The 18,442-nt window shown below is 38.9% G+C and overlaps 1 protein-coding gene across 1 annotated transcript in view; it reads right to left on the bottom strand.

The window, feature by feature from the left end:
* Positions 1 to 18,442, bottom strand: part of HELB (helicase (DNA) B) — a 51,481-nt gene that overhangs the window by 25,229 nt on the left and 7,810 nt on the right. The window contains exons 3-7 of the mRNA XM_006886099.1: positions 15,341 to 15,510; positions 14,115 to 14,984; positions 5,879 to 6,056; positions 4,292 to 4,433; positions 1,064 to 1,227 (exon numbers count right to left, since the gene is read on the bottom strand). Coding sequence (XP_006886161.1) covers positions 1,064 to 1,227; positions 4,292 to 4,433; positions 5,879 to 6,056; positions 14,115 to 14,984; positions 15,341 to 15,510 — 1,524 coding nt within the window. The remainder of the gene's footprint in view (positions 1 to 1,063; positions 1,228 to 4,291; positions 4,434 to 5,878; positions 6,057 to 14,114; positions 14,985 to 15,340; positions 15,511 to 18,442) is intronic.

Raw genomic sequence — 18,442 nt, 5'->3', positions numbered from 1 at the left:
AAAAAATCAGCAGTCTGAACCCACTAGCTGTTCCAACGAAGAAAGACGGGCAGTATCCTCCCACAAAGATTTACAGCCTCAGAAACCCAAAGGAGAGTTGCTGTGAGTGGCAATCGGCAACAGCTGGTCTGCTTCTGGCTGGCTCTTGTGAATGTACTTGGATTAGTGGAGAGCTGCTTTCCTATAAATGAAATAATCTACATCTATTTACTCATCCAACAAATATTTACTGAGCCCTATTATACATCAGAGGGAGCTCTGGTGGCCTAGTGGTAAGAAGCTGTGTTGCAGTCCTGAAGGTAAGTGGTTTGAATCAATCAGCTGCTCTGCAGGAAAAAGATGGGCAATCTCCTCCCAAGCAATTAACTGCCTCTAACATAAGGTCAGCTATGGGTAGGCTTGGTTTGGAGGTACACAATAGCAAACACATCAGAGCTCTCTGGTGGCCTAGTGGTAAGGAATTGCATGGCCAACCCAAAGGCATGTGATTCAAATCACTAGCGGCCCCAGGACAAAGACACGTAATCTTGTTCTGTACAATTAACTGCCTCTGAAAACCTGCTGGAGGGTTGGTTCCAACTCGATGGTGCATAACATCAATACTACACTTTAGGGTGTTCTGGGAGCATAATCTGTAGGGAGTTACTGCTGACCTAACGTGGCACATCTCTGACAGTCTGAATTCACCAGCAGTTAATTGGGAGAAAGATGGGCCATTTCCTTCTGTGTGACTTACTGCCCCGGAAAACCCTGTGGAGGGTTAGCACTGAGTTGATTCTGACTAAACAGCAATGAAAAAGAGATTCCCTATCACCTATTTCTAAAATTCCAGGGCACTCTGATATTGGCAATTCACAATTTATGTTTAGTGTCTCATTTTTTTTTGGTTATTCCACAGCTTAATATTGAAAGTGGACCTCATTTTATTGTGCTCTACTCTACTGCACTCTTAGTGTCTCATTTTTATTATTAACATTCACCTCTAACTAAAATAAAAAGTAGTCATTTTACCACCATGTTACAAAGCTGAAAAACTTTTCACCTCAAAAGGACTTATACTTACAGGAGTGATGATTATTTTTTGCTGACTGAGAACTCTGAGAGCCAGCATCCTCCTCTGGAAGTCGGACAAAAATAAATGACTTCTCTTGAATTGAGATAGGTAGAGTGAGGTAATCAGTTACATCCAGTTTTACATCGAAATTTGGAAACTGGCGCCTGGAGATTCTTGAACAGAGATAAAAGACGTGTATCAAGGATATTACCACCCCAAACGGTGTCTTCATCCACGATCAGAGCAAATGTCATTATAATAGTTAACTTCTGTTAATAGGTAATAAATAAGGAGAAATGGCCACCTGGATCTGCATTAGAAAGAGTAATTGAGCTTTACAAGAATCAGCAAGAATAAACACTGTGGTTCTACCTTTACCAATGAGTCCTCCAAAACGGTTGCTGTGGTGTTGATTCTGACTCACAGCAATTCCACGTTAGATCAAGAACTGTGCTTCAAAATCAACTTCAGGCCATCACTGAGATGGACTGACACGTGACTACCACAGTGGTGCGTACAAAGTACAAGGCAGGGCCAAACTTCAGATCTATTGTTTACAGGGTCACTACGAGTCCAGTCATAGTCAACATGACGGCAGCTAACAACAACGTGTTAAACATCTTTTAATGGAAAATTCTATTAGATTGACATTTCTTATCTTGTCTGTTATTTTTGAACATTCAAAACATTTGGGGGGGGGTCCATTTCAATGGCTGATTTTGCAGAGTACATCATTAGGTCTTTCTTTTAAGAAGTCTCTGAATGGACTCAAATTCCCAGCCTTTAAGTTCACAGTTGAGCACAAATCACATCAGAAAATAGAAGCAAGTACAGGTATCTTATCTGCATGGAGCTTTTACTTGGACACTGGGAAGATAAAACATCTCTGAACAGACTTAACAACAGCCTTGTTATCAGAAGTGGTGGTAAACTACTGTTTCAGCTCTTCCCCTTCCTAAAAGAAGATCAACAAAGAGAGAGGGACAAAGTAGACCAGCTCCTCTAGGAAAAGTCCTAGATTTAATTTTGGGGGCCTTTACAATCGTTATGAATTCCTGCTCCATTCCTGACCCAAGTCATATACCACACTTCTATTTCTACGCTTTTATGTCTACTGTCCACAGTATATCACAGGAATCCTTCATAGGCCATAAATATTTGATAAGAAACAATGCTGAAAGGAACTTTCAGCTTGTCCCAAATGATAATGAAAAGGTTGACTATAAAGAATTCCAGAGTGTTAGATAAAACCGGGTTCTAAGCTGTGAGGGACCTCTCAAGAGTACTGAAGTGCAATGACATCAGGCTGGAGACTAAGGTGCGCCTGATCCAGGCTATAGTCTTTGCAGTTACGTGCTATGCATCAGAGAGCTGGACACTGAATAGGGATGATAGAAAGAGAATTGATGCCTTTTAGTTGTAGTGCTGGGGAAGAGTGTTGAATATACCATAGACTGCTAGGAGAAAAAAACAGGTTTGTCCTGAAGAGGGTGAAGCCAGAATGTTCCCTGGAGTCAAGGATTCTGAAGCTTTGTCTGACATACTTTGGGTATGTTGCAAGGTGGGACTGGTCCTTGGAGAGGGACATCATGTTTGGCAGAGTGGAGGGATGGCGCAGGAGAGGAAGACCCTCGATGAGATGGATCGATTCTGTGAGTGCAGTGGTGGGAATGAATGTATTTGAGACGGCGAGGTTGGCACAGGATAGAATGGCGTTTAGAGCTCTTGTACATAGGGTCGCTATGAGTCGCAAGTGTCTCGATGGCACATAACAACAACAACAAAAACAACTAAGGAATCTAATGAGATGGGCCAACACATTGCCAACAACATTGGGCGTAATCACAGATGTGGTGATGGCACAGATTCGAGCAGCGTTCCATTCCATTTTACACAGGGTCACTGTAAATCACAGCCAACACAACAGCACCGAACAACAGTGTGCTAGAGTTTCTTCCAACTCTTGTGGACTTCAAAATTACTCAGTCTGTTTTTAACATCCCTCAAATGAATTAGCCCTTAGATTGGAGAAAGTAAGAACCTGATTCTATTACTTTTCTTAATGTCTCGGAGCTGACATGATCTACCATGCCTTTCAATTCTTCCTCTACTTCCTCTAATTGGTCCAAGGTACCCAGGAGCACACAGAAAGCTTGTTTTGAATGCTCTGGCTTCTACCAACATTCCATAAGAAGATGTTCAAGGAACTGAGTAATTGAGCTTTACAAGAATAAACACTGTGGTTCTACCTTTACCAATGAGTCCTCCAACTCTAGCAAACTAAAAGTTAGGTGCTGAGCCATACATGTCCCAGGACTCATCAAGGAATGGAATAACACACTGGCTTTGTTGTTTTGGGGGTTTTCCCCCCTAATTTTGTCTATTTTTTTTCTACTTTTGTCTATTCTTCCCAGAAATAAGAGGAATTTTCTTCCCTAAGTCTTCCTCAAATTCAAGGGAACTAATATGTAAGTAAGGAATCTTAAAAAATTCCCAAATTGTTAAGGTGGTACAGTGGGTAAGATGCTCCGGTGCTAACCAAAAGGCCAGTGGTTCAAATCCACCAGTGGTTTCTTAGGAGAAAATTAAAGTAGTCAACTTCCACAGAGATTTACAGCTTTAGAAATCTTACACGGCAGTTCTACTCTCTCCCCCAGGATCAACTATGACTTAGAATCAATTCAACTCCAATGCGTATTTGCTTTTATTCCTTTCTGGTTAATTTCCAAGTGTTTGCTCTCTTTCATCTTATTTTAGGCCATAAACTTGACACTATTACTGAAATTTGTTTTAGCTGATGTAAAATTCACACAACATAAAACTGACCAACTTAAAGTGAACAATTCAGTGGCATTTAGTGCACTGATAATGTCGTAAGTGAGCCATAATTTCTGTCTAATCTAGTTCTAAAGCATTTTCATCACCCTAAAAAGAAAGCCTGTACCAATGAAACCGTGGCTCCACAGTCTTGCTATTAAGCCATTCATACTTTTTCTATCAGAAAAAAACCCCAAACCCCACAAATGTCCATCCTGACATTTTAATAATAATTTATGTTGGATCAGTAACACAAAATATTGTCTGTTTTTCTTGAAAGTTAGGCAAAGGCTGTACATCTCCAATGGGCTTCCTAGAAAGTTAGGAAATGTACCAAATCACTCCAATTAAAGAGTTTTTAATATATAATGGTATATTCTAAAAATGAAAGAGAAAAAAAGATCTTAGCTTGTGTCATACCTTGTAGCATTGTCCACAATTAGCTGAGATTCTGCTCTGTGGTTTGTCTTTAGCTCAACAGCACAATTTCTTGCTTTAAGAGTCTCAAAAAGATCTTTCAACACATTGCCAGGCTCAATGCTGGGTAACTGTCTAACATCACCTAAAAAGGGAAGGTGGATGAACAATTACAGCATGTTTAAGGCACAAAGATCTTAAAATTTAAGAATTGTTTCTATTCTTCCACAGATTCATGGTACAATCATAATATCAACTTACTTGAGCAGAAAAATATTCGGAAAATTTTTCATCTAAATTTACTTAAGAATGTGCCTTAACGATATTTAGTAAGAATAACACTCAAATGAAATAATATAAAATGTAAAAAAACTAAACCACAAATCCCAACCAAAAACCCCCTCAAAAAGCAGTTAAGCACAATAAAATAACAAAACTTAAACTGAAATTCTTACACACTAGAATCTCAGTGAACCATGTAGGGGCATATTTTTAACAATTTTTTTTTTTTTAAAAATAGGCCTTCGATTCAGAGCAGTTAGTCACTTGGTTGTTCATGTTTAATATCGTTCTGAAGATGGAAAAATCTAATAATCTTGACAGCCTTAAACACTTAATATAAAAATGTAAAATACAAAAATGAGAAACCAAATGCATTAGATAATGAATACATTTCAGTAATGTGTGCTTTTAAAAAATTCACTTCGAAAACACAGAGATAAGAGAAATATTTACTGAGTAGTGACTTGGAGAATGCTTAATCCACTAACAGAATTAACTACTTAAAAATATTCTCAAATACTTAAAAAATATTACTTCTAAATCTCTTGACTCCCCAAGTTTTATTTTTTCTTTATTAAAGCATAGTCCATAGCTCACTATCACCCAAAAGAATCTCATCAGAATAGGAAGATTTAAAGGACTGGTGAGGTTCAATCTGACAACCTCACTTTTTCTGAATCTATGACATTTTAATTCTCTTAATAGCCACATTTTTTTGTTTGTGACTAACATAACTAACTCCCTACAACTCTTTCATCCACATTCTATTGCCATTGCTATTAGGTGACAAGTTGGTCTAACTCATAAAGTACAACAGAACAAAACACCGTCCAATCCGGCCCTTTCTTTACAAATGCTGCTATGTTTGAGCTTATTCTTTCAAAGTATTAATCAATCTCTTGAGGCTCTTTCTCTTTGTCCAAATACCTTCTACTTTACCAAACCTAAATACCTTCTACTTTACCAAACCTTGCAAAAACAAAGAAACCACCCAATATGATTAAGAGGAGTGGCCAGAACTTAATGTTGTTTTGAAAAATGGCTTCCCGTCTTTAGAATGGTATAAACAACCCATTAATTAGTGCAATACAAGGAGCTCTGGTGGCCTAGTGGGTAAGGAGCTACATGACCAGGTGGTTCAAATCTATCAGCTGTTCTGGTGAGAGAAAGATGAGCAATCTTCTTTCACGCCATAAACAGCCTCTGAAAACCCACTGGTTGGTTAGTGATAAGTTAGTTCCAACCCAATGGCAACCAGTGAGTGAGTGAATCACAATGCATCAAAGTTCAAACAGTATTTTCACTTACCAAGGACAATAAGCTTGGAAAGTCTGGAGTGTTCACACAATAAATTTAAGACTGATTTGAAGATGCCTACAGATACCAAACTCCCTTCATCCACAACCAGCACTCTCACTGAAGAAAATTTCCAGGGCTTGTTTTCTGTTGTCTTATTTGTCTCCCACAAATAGAAGCTATAGTTGACCTACAAACAAAACATTTAATAATCAGAGTGTAAAAAATATGTACAAAAAACTTAAACACCTAATTTTAAAACAAAATTCCTCAGTAGCAGCAAGGAGGAGAGAAGTGTGAAAAGGAAAAATGCTAAAGAAGTAGAGAACACAAAGTTAGAGGCTAATATGCAGAAAAACCTCAAAAACTCACTGCTGTTCATTTCACACACTACACACTGTGCTAGTCCACTGCTCTTAGCACTTTTTACCAGACAGAGCCTTTCTTTTCAAAAAAAGCATTTGCCACTAGAGATAATCTTCCTCTCTCAACGATATTACTCCATTTAGAAACACAAGACTGCCTTTCCAAGCTAAGACAGCTCTAGTAGTGCTGTCTGCAGCAAGCGTGAAGCTAACAGCTTTCTAAGGGAAAAAGCCAGTCTCCTCACAATTTACAGCCTCAGAAATCCGATGGTGTGGCATCATGGGTTGAAAGCAGCAAAGGGGCTGCAGGTTTCAGTTTCCAACCTAAGGAACCCTGGTGGTACAACAGGTGAAGATCTGCCATCTGAAAGATTGTTTCAGCCACTCCATGGGAAAAAAGAGAAGGTGTTCTGGTCCTATAAAGACAGAGCCTCACAAACCCTGGGGAACGACTCCTCCATTTGTCTTAAAGGGTCAATATAAAATAGAATTAATTTAATGCCATTTGGTTTGTCCAACCTACGAAAACACTATTTTTCTTTTTTATTCCAAATTTCCTCATCTCCTCTAAAACCAACAACAGCAATAAAACATAAAATTATTTATTTGATATAATATTTCAAAAATAATTCTTTCTACTATACAGTTTACATCACTATTTGGAAGAAACATTATTTTCTACCATACATTTTACATCACTATATAAAAGAAAGGGAGCTTTGGTGGCCTAACCAAAAGAAGCTGCAGCAGCAATCCTGGCAGCAATCCTGTACCCTAAGGTTTGTATTCACCAGATCCTCCAAGGAGAAGTCTAGGCAATCCCCTCAGGGGCGTTTTACTGCCTCTGAAAACCTGCTGCAGGGTCAGCAACAGGCTGTTTCCAATGCAATGGCCACAGAACAACATAGAAGAAAAGGAAGCTCTGGAGGCCTAGTGATAAGAAGCAGCCCTGTAAGCCTGAAAGCATTGGCAGGAGAAGGATGGGCAATCTCCTGGCTGTGGAATTTACTGTCTCTGAAAACCCACTAGCGGGTTGGTTCCAAATAGACCACATAACAACAAAGAAATGGAATGGAGCTCCAGGAGCCTGGGCCATAGAGAGTTGTGCTGCAAAACCAAAGGCTTCCCTATCAGTTTCAATCTACCAGGCTCCTCCAGAAAAAGATGGGCAATCTCCTCTCCTGTATTTTACAACCTTCAAGAACAGGGTCAACAATGGTTCTGACTCCACAGTAATGAGTTAGTGTGAGTTGAGTATATAAAAGTCAATATCCATTAAGAGCATTCTTATAAACATAAAAACCTAAACACATAAAACCTTGAAAGATCCCAGTTACTTCTCTCTACTCTCTCCCATTCAAATGTAAATAGCCTTGCCCTCAGGAATGCCCCTCTGGCCAAACTAGATTGCAGTTTTCCCTCCCTCCCCCAGGTTGCAGCAACTAAAGCAAGTATTCCAGAAAAAAGAAAATAAAAAATACCCCAATTCCCAGAGTCTGAAGCCTCTGCATCTAGTTTCTGATGTCAACTGTAAAAACCATTTCTAGTTTCCATGCATATAATACATCATCAACAAAATTCTACACTCTCTCAGTGACTGTGTCTCACAATGAGATAATATGGAATAATCTTTGACTGTTTTTAAAGTTTATGGATTCAATCAGTTAACATAGAAGTACCTGACAATCATGTTTGTAAATGAACATTTGTTCTCATCCATGGCTATCTCTTCAGAATAGATGCCTAGAATTGGAACTTTTATGTCAAAAGGCATTCCTGTTATAATATATAGTAGATATATGTGTGTATATATATATATATATATATATATATAAAATATCCTCTAAAAAAAGATTGTATGACAGTACTTAAAGAATTGGTGACTGCTTTATGAGCTGTTTTGGGGGTTTTATTGTTGTTTTTTAAAAACGAAATAAAACAAAGTAAACTTTATGGGGGAAAAAAAAAGAAGTGCCTGACTGACCTTTCCTGCCAGGTTAATACAGGCCTTGTCCATGAAGACCTAAATCATTCCAACAGCCAGGTTCTCACTCACAATAGTTCAGGACATGATAGTCAGGTAAAACAGAAAGCGCTTGGCTATATTTGAATATGCTGACAAACAGCAAATACATTTTAATGTAAGCTTATGCCTTTTTAAACAACAACAACAAAATCTCTTTTTAAATTTGCTAATGGCAAATTCAAAGATCCCTGGTAACTCAATTATTTTTTTTGTCTAAATTTTAATGGAAGTTTATAGAGACTTTGGACTTCTATTCATTCATTGCTGCACATTTTCCTCCCTGTCCATCCCTCTAGTTCACTTTCCTATTTGAAAAGAAAAGAAAAAAAATCTTTCAATTTTATTATTGTATATATGCATGGACAACTAAAGCAAAAAAGGAGGAAAAAGAAGATTTCTACCAACTTTTGTAGTCAGAAATCAACTGAAAATGCAATCAAGATAATAACTTTAGCTATACTAATTGATAATAATGGGTGACTGGAACGCAAAAGTTGGGAACAGGGAAGAAAGATCAGTAGCTACAAAATATGGACTTGGTGACAGATGTGAGGCTGGAGATAGAATGATAGAATTCTGCACATTCGATGATTTATTCATTGCAAATACCTTTTATAAGAAACAAACACAGGCTATTCACATGGATTTCACCAAATGGTATGCACAGGAATCAAATCGACTACATTTGTGGAAAGAATCGCTGGAGAAGCTCAATATCAGCTGTGAAAACCAAGACAGGTGCTGGCTGTGGGACAGACCACTCATATGTAAGTCCAAGCTGAAGTTGAAGAAAATTAAATCAAACTCACAGGAACCAAACTTTAACCTTAAGTCTATCCCACTAAAATCTCAAAACCATCTCAGGAACAGGTTTGAGGCCTTGAGCACCAATGAGTGTAGACCAAATGAGTTGTGGGAGAATATCAAGAATATCGTCCATGAAGAATGCAAAAGATCATTACAAAGGCTGACGAGGAAGAAAAGACCAAGATGGATGTCAGATGAGACTCTGACCATCGCATTAGAGCACCAAAGCCAAAGCTAAAGGAAGAAATAAAAAAATTAAAGAGCTGAACAGAAAATTTCAAGGGGCAGCTTGGAACAATAAAGCAAGATATTATAATGAAATATGCAAAGAGCTGGAGTCAGAAAATCAAAAGGGTCAAACTCGCTCAGTGTTTCTTAAACTGAAGGAGTTGAAGAACAAGTTCAAGCCACGAGAGGCAATACGTAAGGATGCTTTGGGTAGAGTGTTAAATGATCCAAGGAGCATTAAAAGATGAAAGGAGTAGAGAGAGTCACTGTACCAGAAGGAATTGGTTGACACAAAAGAATTTCATGAAATAATATATGAGCAAGAGCCTGTGGTGATGAAGGAGGAAGTTCAAATTGCTCTGAAAGAATTGGCAAAAACAAGGAGTTTGGCACCAGGAGTTGACAGCATACCAGTTGACATATTCCAACAAACAGACACTGCCCTGGATGTGCGCACTGAGTTGTGCCAAGAAATCTGGAGGACAGCCAGCTGGCCAACTGACTGGAAGAGATCTATATTTGTTCCCATTCCAAAGAAAGGTGACCTGACAAAGTGTGGAAATCAAACAATATCATTAATATTACATGTAAGCAAGATTCTGCTGAAAATTATAAAAAAAAAAAACCAAAACCACTAAAGCAACACATCAACAAAGAACTGCCAGATGTGCAGGCTGGATTTAGAAGAGGTCGTGGTACTAGGGACATTATAGATAATGTTAGATGGATCTTGGCAGAAAGCAGAGAACACCAGAGGAATGACTATCTGTGCTTCGTTAACTATGCAAAGGATTTTGACTGTGTGGAGCACAACAAGGCTGACTCAGAGGAATGAGAATCTTGATTGTGCTTATGCAAAACATATACTTGAACCAAGAGGCAGTCAGTCATCAGAACAAAGCAAAGAGACACTGCATGGTTCAAAATTGGGAAGGGGTCCACCAGGGATGTATTCTTTTTCCATACCTTTTCAATCTGTATGCAAAACAGATCACCTGGGACGCTTGGCGGTACAAGGAGGAAGGTGGCATCAGGATCAGTGGAAGATTCATCAACAATCTGCGTTATGCAGATGACACAACCCTACTTGCTGAAAACAAAGATTCTTACCAGTGGGCCAATTAGCAGCATCAGTATGGATGGTGAAAAGACTGACATAGTTAACAGTTTTAGTTCGCTTGGCTCCATAGTCAACACTCTTGGTACCAGCAGCCAGGAAATCAAGAGATGAATTGCACTGGGAAAGTCAGCTGTCAGGGACCTCTCCAGAGTACTGAAGAGCAAGGACGTCAGGCTGGAGACTAAGGTGTGCCTGATCTGGGCTATAATCTTCACAGTTGTGTGCTATGCATTGGAGAGCTGGACAGTAACTAGGGATGATAGGGGGAAAATTGATGCCTTTGAGCTGTGATGCTGGAGAGGAGTGTTGTATATATCATGGACTGCTAGAAATAACAGGTTTGTCCTGGAGAGGATAAAAAAACAGGTTTGTCCTGGAGAGGATAAAGCCAGTCTGCTCCTTGGAGTCAAAGATTCTGAAGCTTTGTCTGACATACGTTGGGCATGTTGCAAGGAGGGACCAGTCCTTGGAGAGGGACATTATGTTTGGGAAAGTGGAGGAACTGTGCAGGAGAGGAAGACCCTTGATGAGATGGGTCGATACAATGATTAAGGTATTGGAGTAGGTGTGTCAGAGACAATGAGGTAGGCACAGCAGAAAGCAGGGTTTAGGGCTCTTGTACATAGGGGGTCATCAGTACATAACAACAACAACCAACATTGTTATTCAATCTCCCCACCCCCATTCTCTGCTAACCAAAAGCTGTCAGTTAAAACCCATCAACCTCACCATGGGAGATAAGATCTGGTGATCTCCTATAGATCACAGCCCAGGAATCCTTATGGGCAATTCAACTGTGGCGCATGGAGTCACTAGAGTCAGAACCAACTCCATGGCCCACAACAACAGCAGACTCAGCCTGATGATGAAAAACTGCATTAAATGCCACCGTGTTATTGCTGTTATGTATCTCTGAGTGAGAACTGACTCATATAGCAGATCCTCCCGTGGTTTTACAAAGGCAGTAAATCACCTATCTAGTAGATTCAAACTATGTGCCTTTAGGTTGCCAGAGCAGTTATTTACCACTAAGCCACAAGTCACCCTAGTTCTTGAGATGTGTCTGAGTGACTTCCTGAGACTAAATGCAGCTACAGACATATTCTCCCAGCAACTGAAGCACATATTAAAACTCTACAAAATGGTGCTAAGGAGCAATGACGACAGTCTAAAAACTAAGGTGCAACTGATGCAACCAAGGCCTTCTCAACTGCTTGCTATGCCTCTGAGAGCTGGAAAATGACTACCTGTGACAGAAGAAGAATCAATGCCTTGGAGCTGAGCTGGAGAAGAGTACTGAACGTACCAGGGACTACTAAGAGAATAAAACAAATCTGTCTTGTCGCTAGAGTGGATGAAACCAGGTTGCTTCTTGAAGGCTAGGATTTTGAAACTAGATCTCACCTACTTTGGGCATGTTGTCAGGAGGGGCCAGTCTTTGGAGAAGGACATCATGCTTGGGAGAATGGAAGCTCAGCGCAAGAGAGGAAGACCCTGAATGGACTGACACAATGACTGTGGCAATGGGCTCAGGTGTGTCAGGGACAGTGAGGTTGCCTCAGGTTAGGGCAAGTTTCACAAGTTCATAGGGTTGCTATGAGTCATAGTCAACTCAATGGGATATAACAACAACAAGGACAACTGGTTAGAGGAGGCTTACAAGGTGAAACTTAATGATTCCTGTCTCTCCTCTACAAATTCAATCTTACAGACTAATCAGGCATGAAAATGTACTAAAAAATCATGGACTAATCAGGAGATTGTTACCAGTGAGCTATATGATCTTGGGCAAGTCACTGAGTTCTTTAGGCCGAGTATCCAATCACCTAATCATTAAAATAATGGCAAAAATTATTTCTGAAGTGACCATGGTGCAGATTCTATACAATTTCCCTTGAAACTTAGTCTCTCACTCTGCTCCTCAGAAAACGAAAATGCTCCATTATAAATCCATTTTCAGCTTCTTCATCAGGATTTCAAAATAAGTAAGGACATCATGGCAACATGGAAAGAGTGTCAAGCTGCAATGTCCAAAATCTGAATCTGCCTTCTATCTAGTTTCTTACTTAATTGACTTGAGGCAAGTGATTTAACTCCCTATACTTCAGCTGGATCTTCTATAAAAATGGAAATAATAGCATTCACTCTCTTCACAAGACTGTCATGGATTTAATAAGATACTGTCAAAATGTAAACTTTAAAGCTCAAATTTCCTATCTAAGAGAAGTTTAATTTTCCTTATTCTGCAACACACAGCCTTTATTCCAATCAATGGAGTCACCTCCAAACCCTCTTTATGCACTGTGATCATTCTATTCAAAGCCTTCAGAAAGGTCATTCCACTAAATAAAACATTCTCCTCCTCGCCTGAGCCTACTGTCCTTTAAGGACAAATTCAATTATTACATTCTTCATAAATCTTCCAACTCCCAAGTTTCTTTCTAAGATGGCAGGTCGAAACTAGAAGACCCCCTTTCCAATTCTTTACAAGTCTAAAACTTCATGCTTAGGGGAGCTCTGGTGGCCTAGTGGCAAGAAGCTGCAGTGCAATCCCAGAGGCGCACGGTTCAAATCCACCAGATGCTCCACTGGGAAAGGAGGGACAATTTCCTCCTGTACCAGTCAGATCCAATTTGAACACACACACACACACACACACACATAAAAAAAAAAAATAAAAAAAAAAACTTCATGATTGTGATTTACAGTCAAACCATTTTTTACAAGCATATGAATTCATTTGAATATTTTTTAAAGTGTCAACTGTAGGTTCTAAGTGGGAGAACCCCTGATGGAATGGTATATAACATGCTAACCAAAAAGGTCAGCGGTTTGAATCCACCAACCACTCCATGGGAGAAAATGGGCCATTTCCTCTCATAAAGATTTACAGCCTTGGAAACCCAATGGAGAGGCACTATCAGGCAGAATCAACTTCAATGAAGTCGGTTTGGCTTAGTGGGTTTTGGTTCTAAGTAATGAACATGAAGGTCTAACTAAACCACATGAATAATGTCCTTATTCTCATAAAGTCTTCATCCTATGGGGCATAAGCCCTTTTCTTCTACCTCCAATACTATTCAAGGTGTGGTGTGTGGACCATGACATGTTTACAATCAGTTCTAACGAGATAACGAGATTGTGCCAGAGTGTAACTCTTAAACTCATTAAACATTTTGGTTTGGTTATCGTTTTGTTATGTTTTGGGGGTTTTTCCACAAGACTTTCTCATAAAAGTTGTTGTTTCTATGTGTCATCAAGTAAAAAACTACTCATTGTTGACCCTCCGGTGGGTTTTCAGAGGCAGCAAACTGCACAGGAGAATACTGTCCATCTTTCTCACACAGAGTGGCTACTGGATTCGAAGTGCATGCTTTCGGGTTGGCAGTGCAGCTCCTTACCACTAGGCCACCAGAGCCCCCTACTGAAGGAAGTAGTGCACATTTCACTTCCTGGGACTACCCCCTTTCTCACTACAAGCTGGTAACTGTTCAGAGACAAGTGGTCTTGAGTAACAGATAACTATTAGATATTCAAGACAGGAGCCAGGAGCCACTCGAGACTTACTGTCATCAGGAGGAAATTTAAAAAATACAAACAAAAAACCAAACCAAAACCCAACAACCCTTTAATTCTTTAAATAAGTTTTGTCTTTAAGGCCAATGTTTTATCTACAGACAAAATGTAAAAGGGTTTTTTTACCTGACACAGCGTGTAGGCATGAAGGCCAGTCTTCTGTCGCAGTAAGCTGGCTGCTTTTCCTGTAGGTGCTGTAAGTAAAACTTCAATAGCCTTGCCTGACTCTGTTTGGCTCTGCTCGGTAAAGGTCAGCCATTCTTCTGACGCGTCATGGTCTTGCTCAAAATCTTCACAAGCTTTTTTCACTTCACTCTCTTCCAACTTCTCTATATGCTTGAAAAGGTGGCTAACAATTGTGGTCTTCCCACAGCCACCCTTCCCACTTATGACTGTCACAGCATTTGCACAGATCATTTCCAAAGCAGTCACCTGATCCTGATCCAGCTGAACTTCACTGATGTCTGCAGTCAGTTCTCTGTCATCATTCTGGTCCTGCTGGTTCTGCATGTCCAGAATGTGCACAGATTTGTCTAACACTGTTTCATCAGGTTCACTTGCAACCAAAGCATCATCATTATCTGAATTCACAGGCTTGGAGGCCTGAAGAGAAGCAAGAACCTTTTTCACGTCTACCTGCAGAATCCAAGGAGGTTTTGACATCAGGTGGCAGATTGAAGACGCAATGCCTTTTTCAGCCCAGTAAAGGTCACAAGGAATGATAAATTTTTTTTCATAAGTCACCACCCCAAAATCCTTCAGAAATTTCAGAGACTGCCAAGCATCGTAAAAAGACATTTGGTTTGACAATTCAGAAGTTAACTCCGTTTGTTCAATACAAGTGTGCCCCTGTTCTCTACATAACTGCTTCAGCTTAGAATATATTATTAATGCGTTTTTCTCTAGATCCGTCATCAACTGAAGAAGAGACTTGCACTGACAGAAGGCTGTCCAATTTGCCTCACATCGCAAGAGCTTCAATTCGTTGTAGGTTATCTTTCAAAGAAATACAATTCAAATGATAAATACTTAACTGTCAGAAATAATGGCTTAACAGTAAAAAGTGTTACTTCTGATAACTTACTTCTCTAAAGACATGTATTTCAACACAATTTGGAGGAAAAAAAGATATACTAAATGTATCACTAATTTTTTTAAAAAGGTAATGATTGTGAAGAGAGATATAACTAGGAAGCTTATCATAATTACATTTTCAAATGCATGCTAACTTCAACTCTTAGAGTAATTTTTTTTTCTAGAAATCACTTTCCCTTTTCTAAATGTTGTTTATACTATTCCTTGTTTCCTTCTTTTTTTCACAATTTAGACATTTGCTTGAACTCTTTACTCACTTTATTAAACCCAAGTTTCCATGGGTGAGTATTCAAAATCTCTTCGATCTTTTCCAAAACTGCTGTAGACTCTGCACTGATGAGCTGTTTAAAATATCGAGGCAGAAGAATTGGGAGGAATTCCATGATTTTCGGAAACTGCAAAGCTTTCATGACACTTTGAAATGGAACTATAACATATCAAAAAATAACACATTTAAACATACAAATGAGTTCACAAACTTATTTGAAAGGCTTCCTCATTTAACACAATCAGTTCAAGAAATCCAAATTAAATGCCTGAATGCATTTACTTTAACTATATAGAAAATTTATGACAATTTCTTATCTATCCAAATGGTTCTCATTATATAAGATACAATAAAAAAATTAATATGTTCTCTATACAAAATTTATTTTCTTTCAATTACTTGTTAGCTTATTTCCTTTTGTCTATAATATAATCAGAACAAAACTTATGACTCATGTTATACAATTTACAGCAAAGCATGAAATAATAATCATTCACAAATTGTCCTTTATAATAATTTTTTTGTTGAATCATGATTATCGCTTAAGTTATTTAGAGATATATTGTCAAATATTTTTCTGCTATGACTAACCAAGAAATGAAGTATTTCTAGATAAGACTATCTATATGTAAAAATTCTCTATTTTTCAAAATTATTTTAAACCATATGGACTAAATTTTTTTCCAAAACAGATTACTCCTATCTTGCCTTTCCCCCTCTTTCTTAAAAAAGAATTAAACTTACATCAAACTTTTTTAATAGATTCAGAGTAATTCTTACTAATGCAAAAATTGTTAATTGCCATTGAGTCCATTCAAACTCATGGCACCTTATGTACATGGAACAAAACGTTACCCAGTTCTGTGCCATTCTCACAATCATTTACTTCTGTATTCAAATCTATTACAGCCACTGTGTATTTAGAGTCCTCCAATCCAGGGGCCTCACCTTCCAGCATTACATTAGACAATGTCCTATGTAATCTGTGGCCCTCGGGCCTGTTTTTAATTGTTTTTAGTCAAACATTCTTCTAGGTCATATAGCGCTGGTGTGTCCACTTGCCATACAGAGGTAACCTGTGGTTGCTGTGAAGCTGAACACTGTGACACTGGTGTGTCAAATGTGATAATGGTTACCCATGGTGGGCAGTGGTTGGTGGCGTTCCCCAATTATAACAAGCTTGGAAGCAGGAGTGGCATCCATCCACTTCCATAATAGCTTGTCTCTGGAAACCCTATGAACCTGGAGAAATGATGAAAGTCATGCAAGTGTTGAGGACTTTCATTCATAGGGTTGCTATGAGTCACCTACAACTTGACGGCACTTAACAACAACAACATTATGATCCCAGGGGTTTTATAGGCTAATCTTAGCACGCAGATCACCAGGCCTTGCTTCCTGATTTGCTTGAATCTGGAAGCTCCACTGTAACCTGTCTCCCATGGGTGAGCATTTGAAACACCACTAGCAGAGCCTCTAAAATCACCACAACACACAAGGCACCCAGAATAACAAACTGACTGAAGGGTGATGGACACAAAAATTAGACAGTGTCCCTGAAATATGTGTCAACATGGCAAGGTCATGATTTTCAGTATGCTGTGACTGTCCTCCATTCTGATGTAATTACTCTCCATTTTGTGGCGTGTTGTAAAGCCTAACTTCTTTTGACATTAATGAATCAGGATTCAAACTCAGAAAACTTAAATTCATGCATACCCATGTTTATTGCAGCTTTGTTCACAATAGCAAAGAGCTGGAAACAACCCAAGTGCCCATCAACAAAAGAATGGATAGAGAAGCTCTGGTATATTCACACAATGGAATACTACGCTGCATTGAAAAACAAGGAACTCATGAAATGTTAAGCAAAATAGGTGACCCTGGAGGACATTATGCTGATTGAAATATCTCAGCCACAAAAGGACAAATATTGCATAGGGCCACTGTTGTAAAATGGGACTGACATCAGCGTTGAGGGAAGATAGAAAAGGAGGGGAGGAATGATGTATATTGCACTGAAACAAATGAGGGAGAAAACTGTTTAAAAGAGATATATGAATGGGTATTCTTGTCATTACAGAATTCCAGAGTGAAGGCTGCATAATGGAGTGGACTGGGGAGGGGGCAGATTGCATAACAATGAAAGAGTTTTTCTTTTTCTTTTCAAGGAGAAGAGTGAATTGGAGGAGAGGGGGTGGGCAGGGAGAAAAGTGCAACAATGAATGACTGGAAACCTTAAGTCTCTGTAAACTTTCGTTTAAATTAATAAAGAAAAAGTTAAAAAAAGAGTTTTTCTTTTCAAGGAGAAGAGTGAATTGGAGGAGAGGGGGTGGGCAGGGAGAAAAATGCAACAATGAATGAATAGAAACCCTAAGTCTCTGTAAACTTGCAACAATGAATGAATGGAATCCCAAAATCTCTGTAGATGTTCATTGAAATGAAAACTAAACAACCTAAATTTAAAAAAAAAAATTTTTTTTTAAATCCTTAAATTGCCAGCAATTTGGGTCTGATTCACAGAGCCCCTCTAGTACTTTTTAACAGGAGGAGTCCACCCATCTTTTCCCTGAGCTGCTGCTGGAGCTGTGCAGGCTTTGGGTTAGGTCTGTGTCACCAGAGCTTAGGTTAAGTTAAAGAGCATTAAGTTATGTTTGTTATGTCTGTGAGGTAGGATTAAGGTCACATGAAACACCCTCACCTAAGTCACAGCCCTGATTCAATGAAGGGAGGATTTCCATGGGGTATGTTCTATATTCTTTAAAAAAAAACCACAAAAACTTCTAAGAGATAAGAGGAAAGAGAAGCAAACAAACAAGAAGCAACACCCTTTCAGCAAGAAAGAAGAGCTGGGAATAGAGTGTAACCTTTGTACCCATGGTTCTTATGCTTAGAATCTCCTACACCCAAGGGAAGATCAGTACATAGAGAAATATGTCAGACATATAGAAATCTCCAAGAGTACCAATTATGTGCAGGAGAAGAACAAGGAGGTCAGTGTCGCTGAAAGGAAGAGCCAAAAAGAGTAGTTATTAGGTGTAGTAGTGGAAACTACAGAACAATATCATTGATTTCACATGCAAGCAAGATT

This window comes from Elephantulus edwardii, unplaced genomic scaffold (assembly GCF_000299155.1).
Source record: "Elephantulus edwardii isolate Elephantulus edwardi_28Jun2011 unplaced genomic scaffold, EleEdw1.0 scaffold00047, whole genome shotgun sequence".
In the NCBI taxonomy this organism is placed as follows: Eukaryota; Metazoa; Chordata; class Mammalia; order Macroscelidea; family Macroscelididae; genus Elephantulus; species Elephantulus edwardii.
Note: the sequence above shows the minus strand (reverse complement) of the source record. Positions and strands in the feature narration are given on the sequence as shown.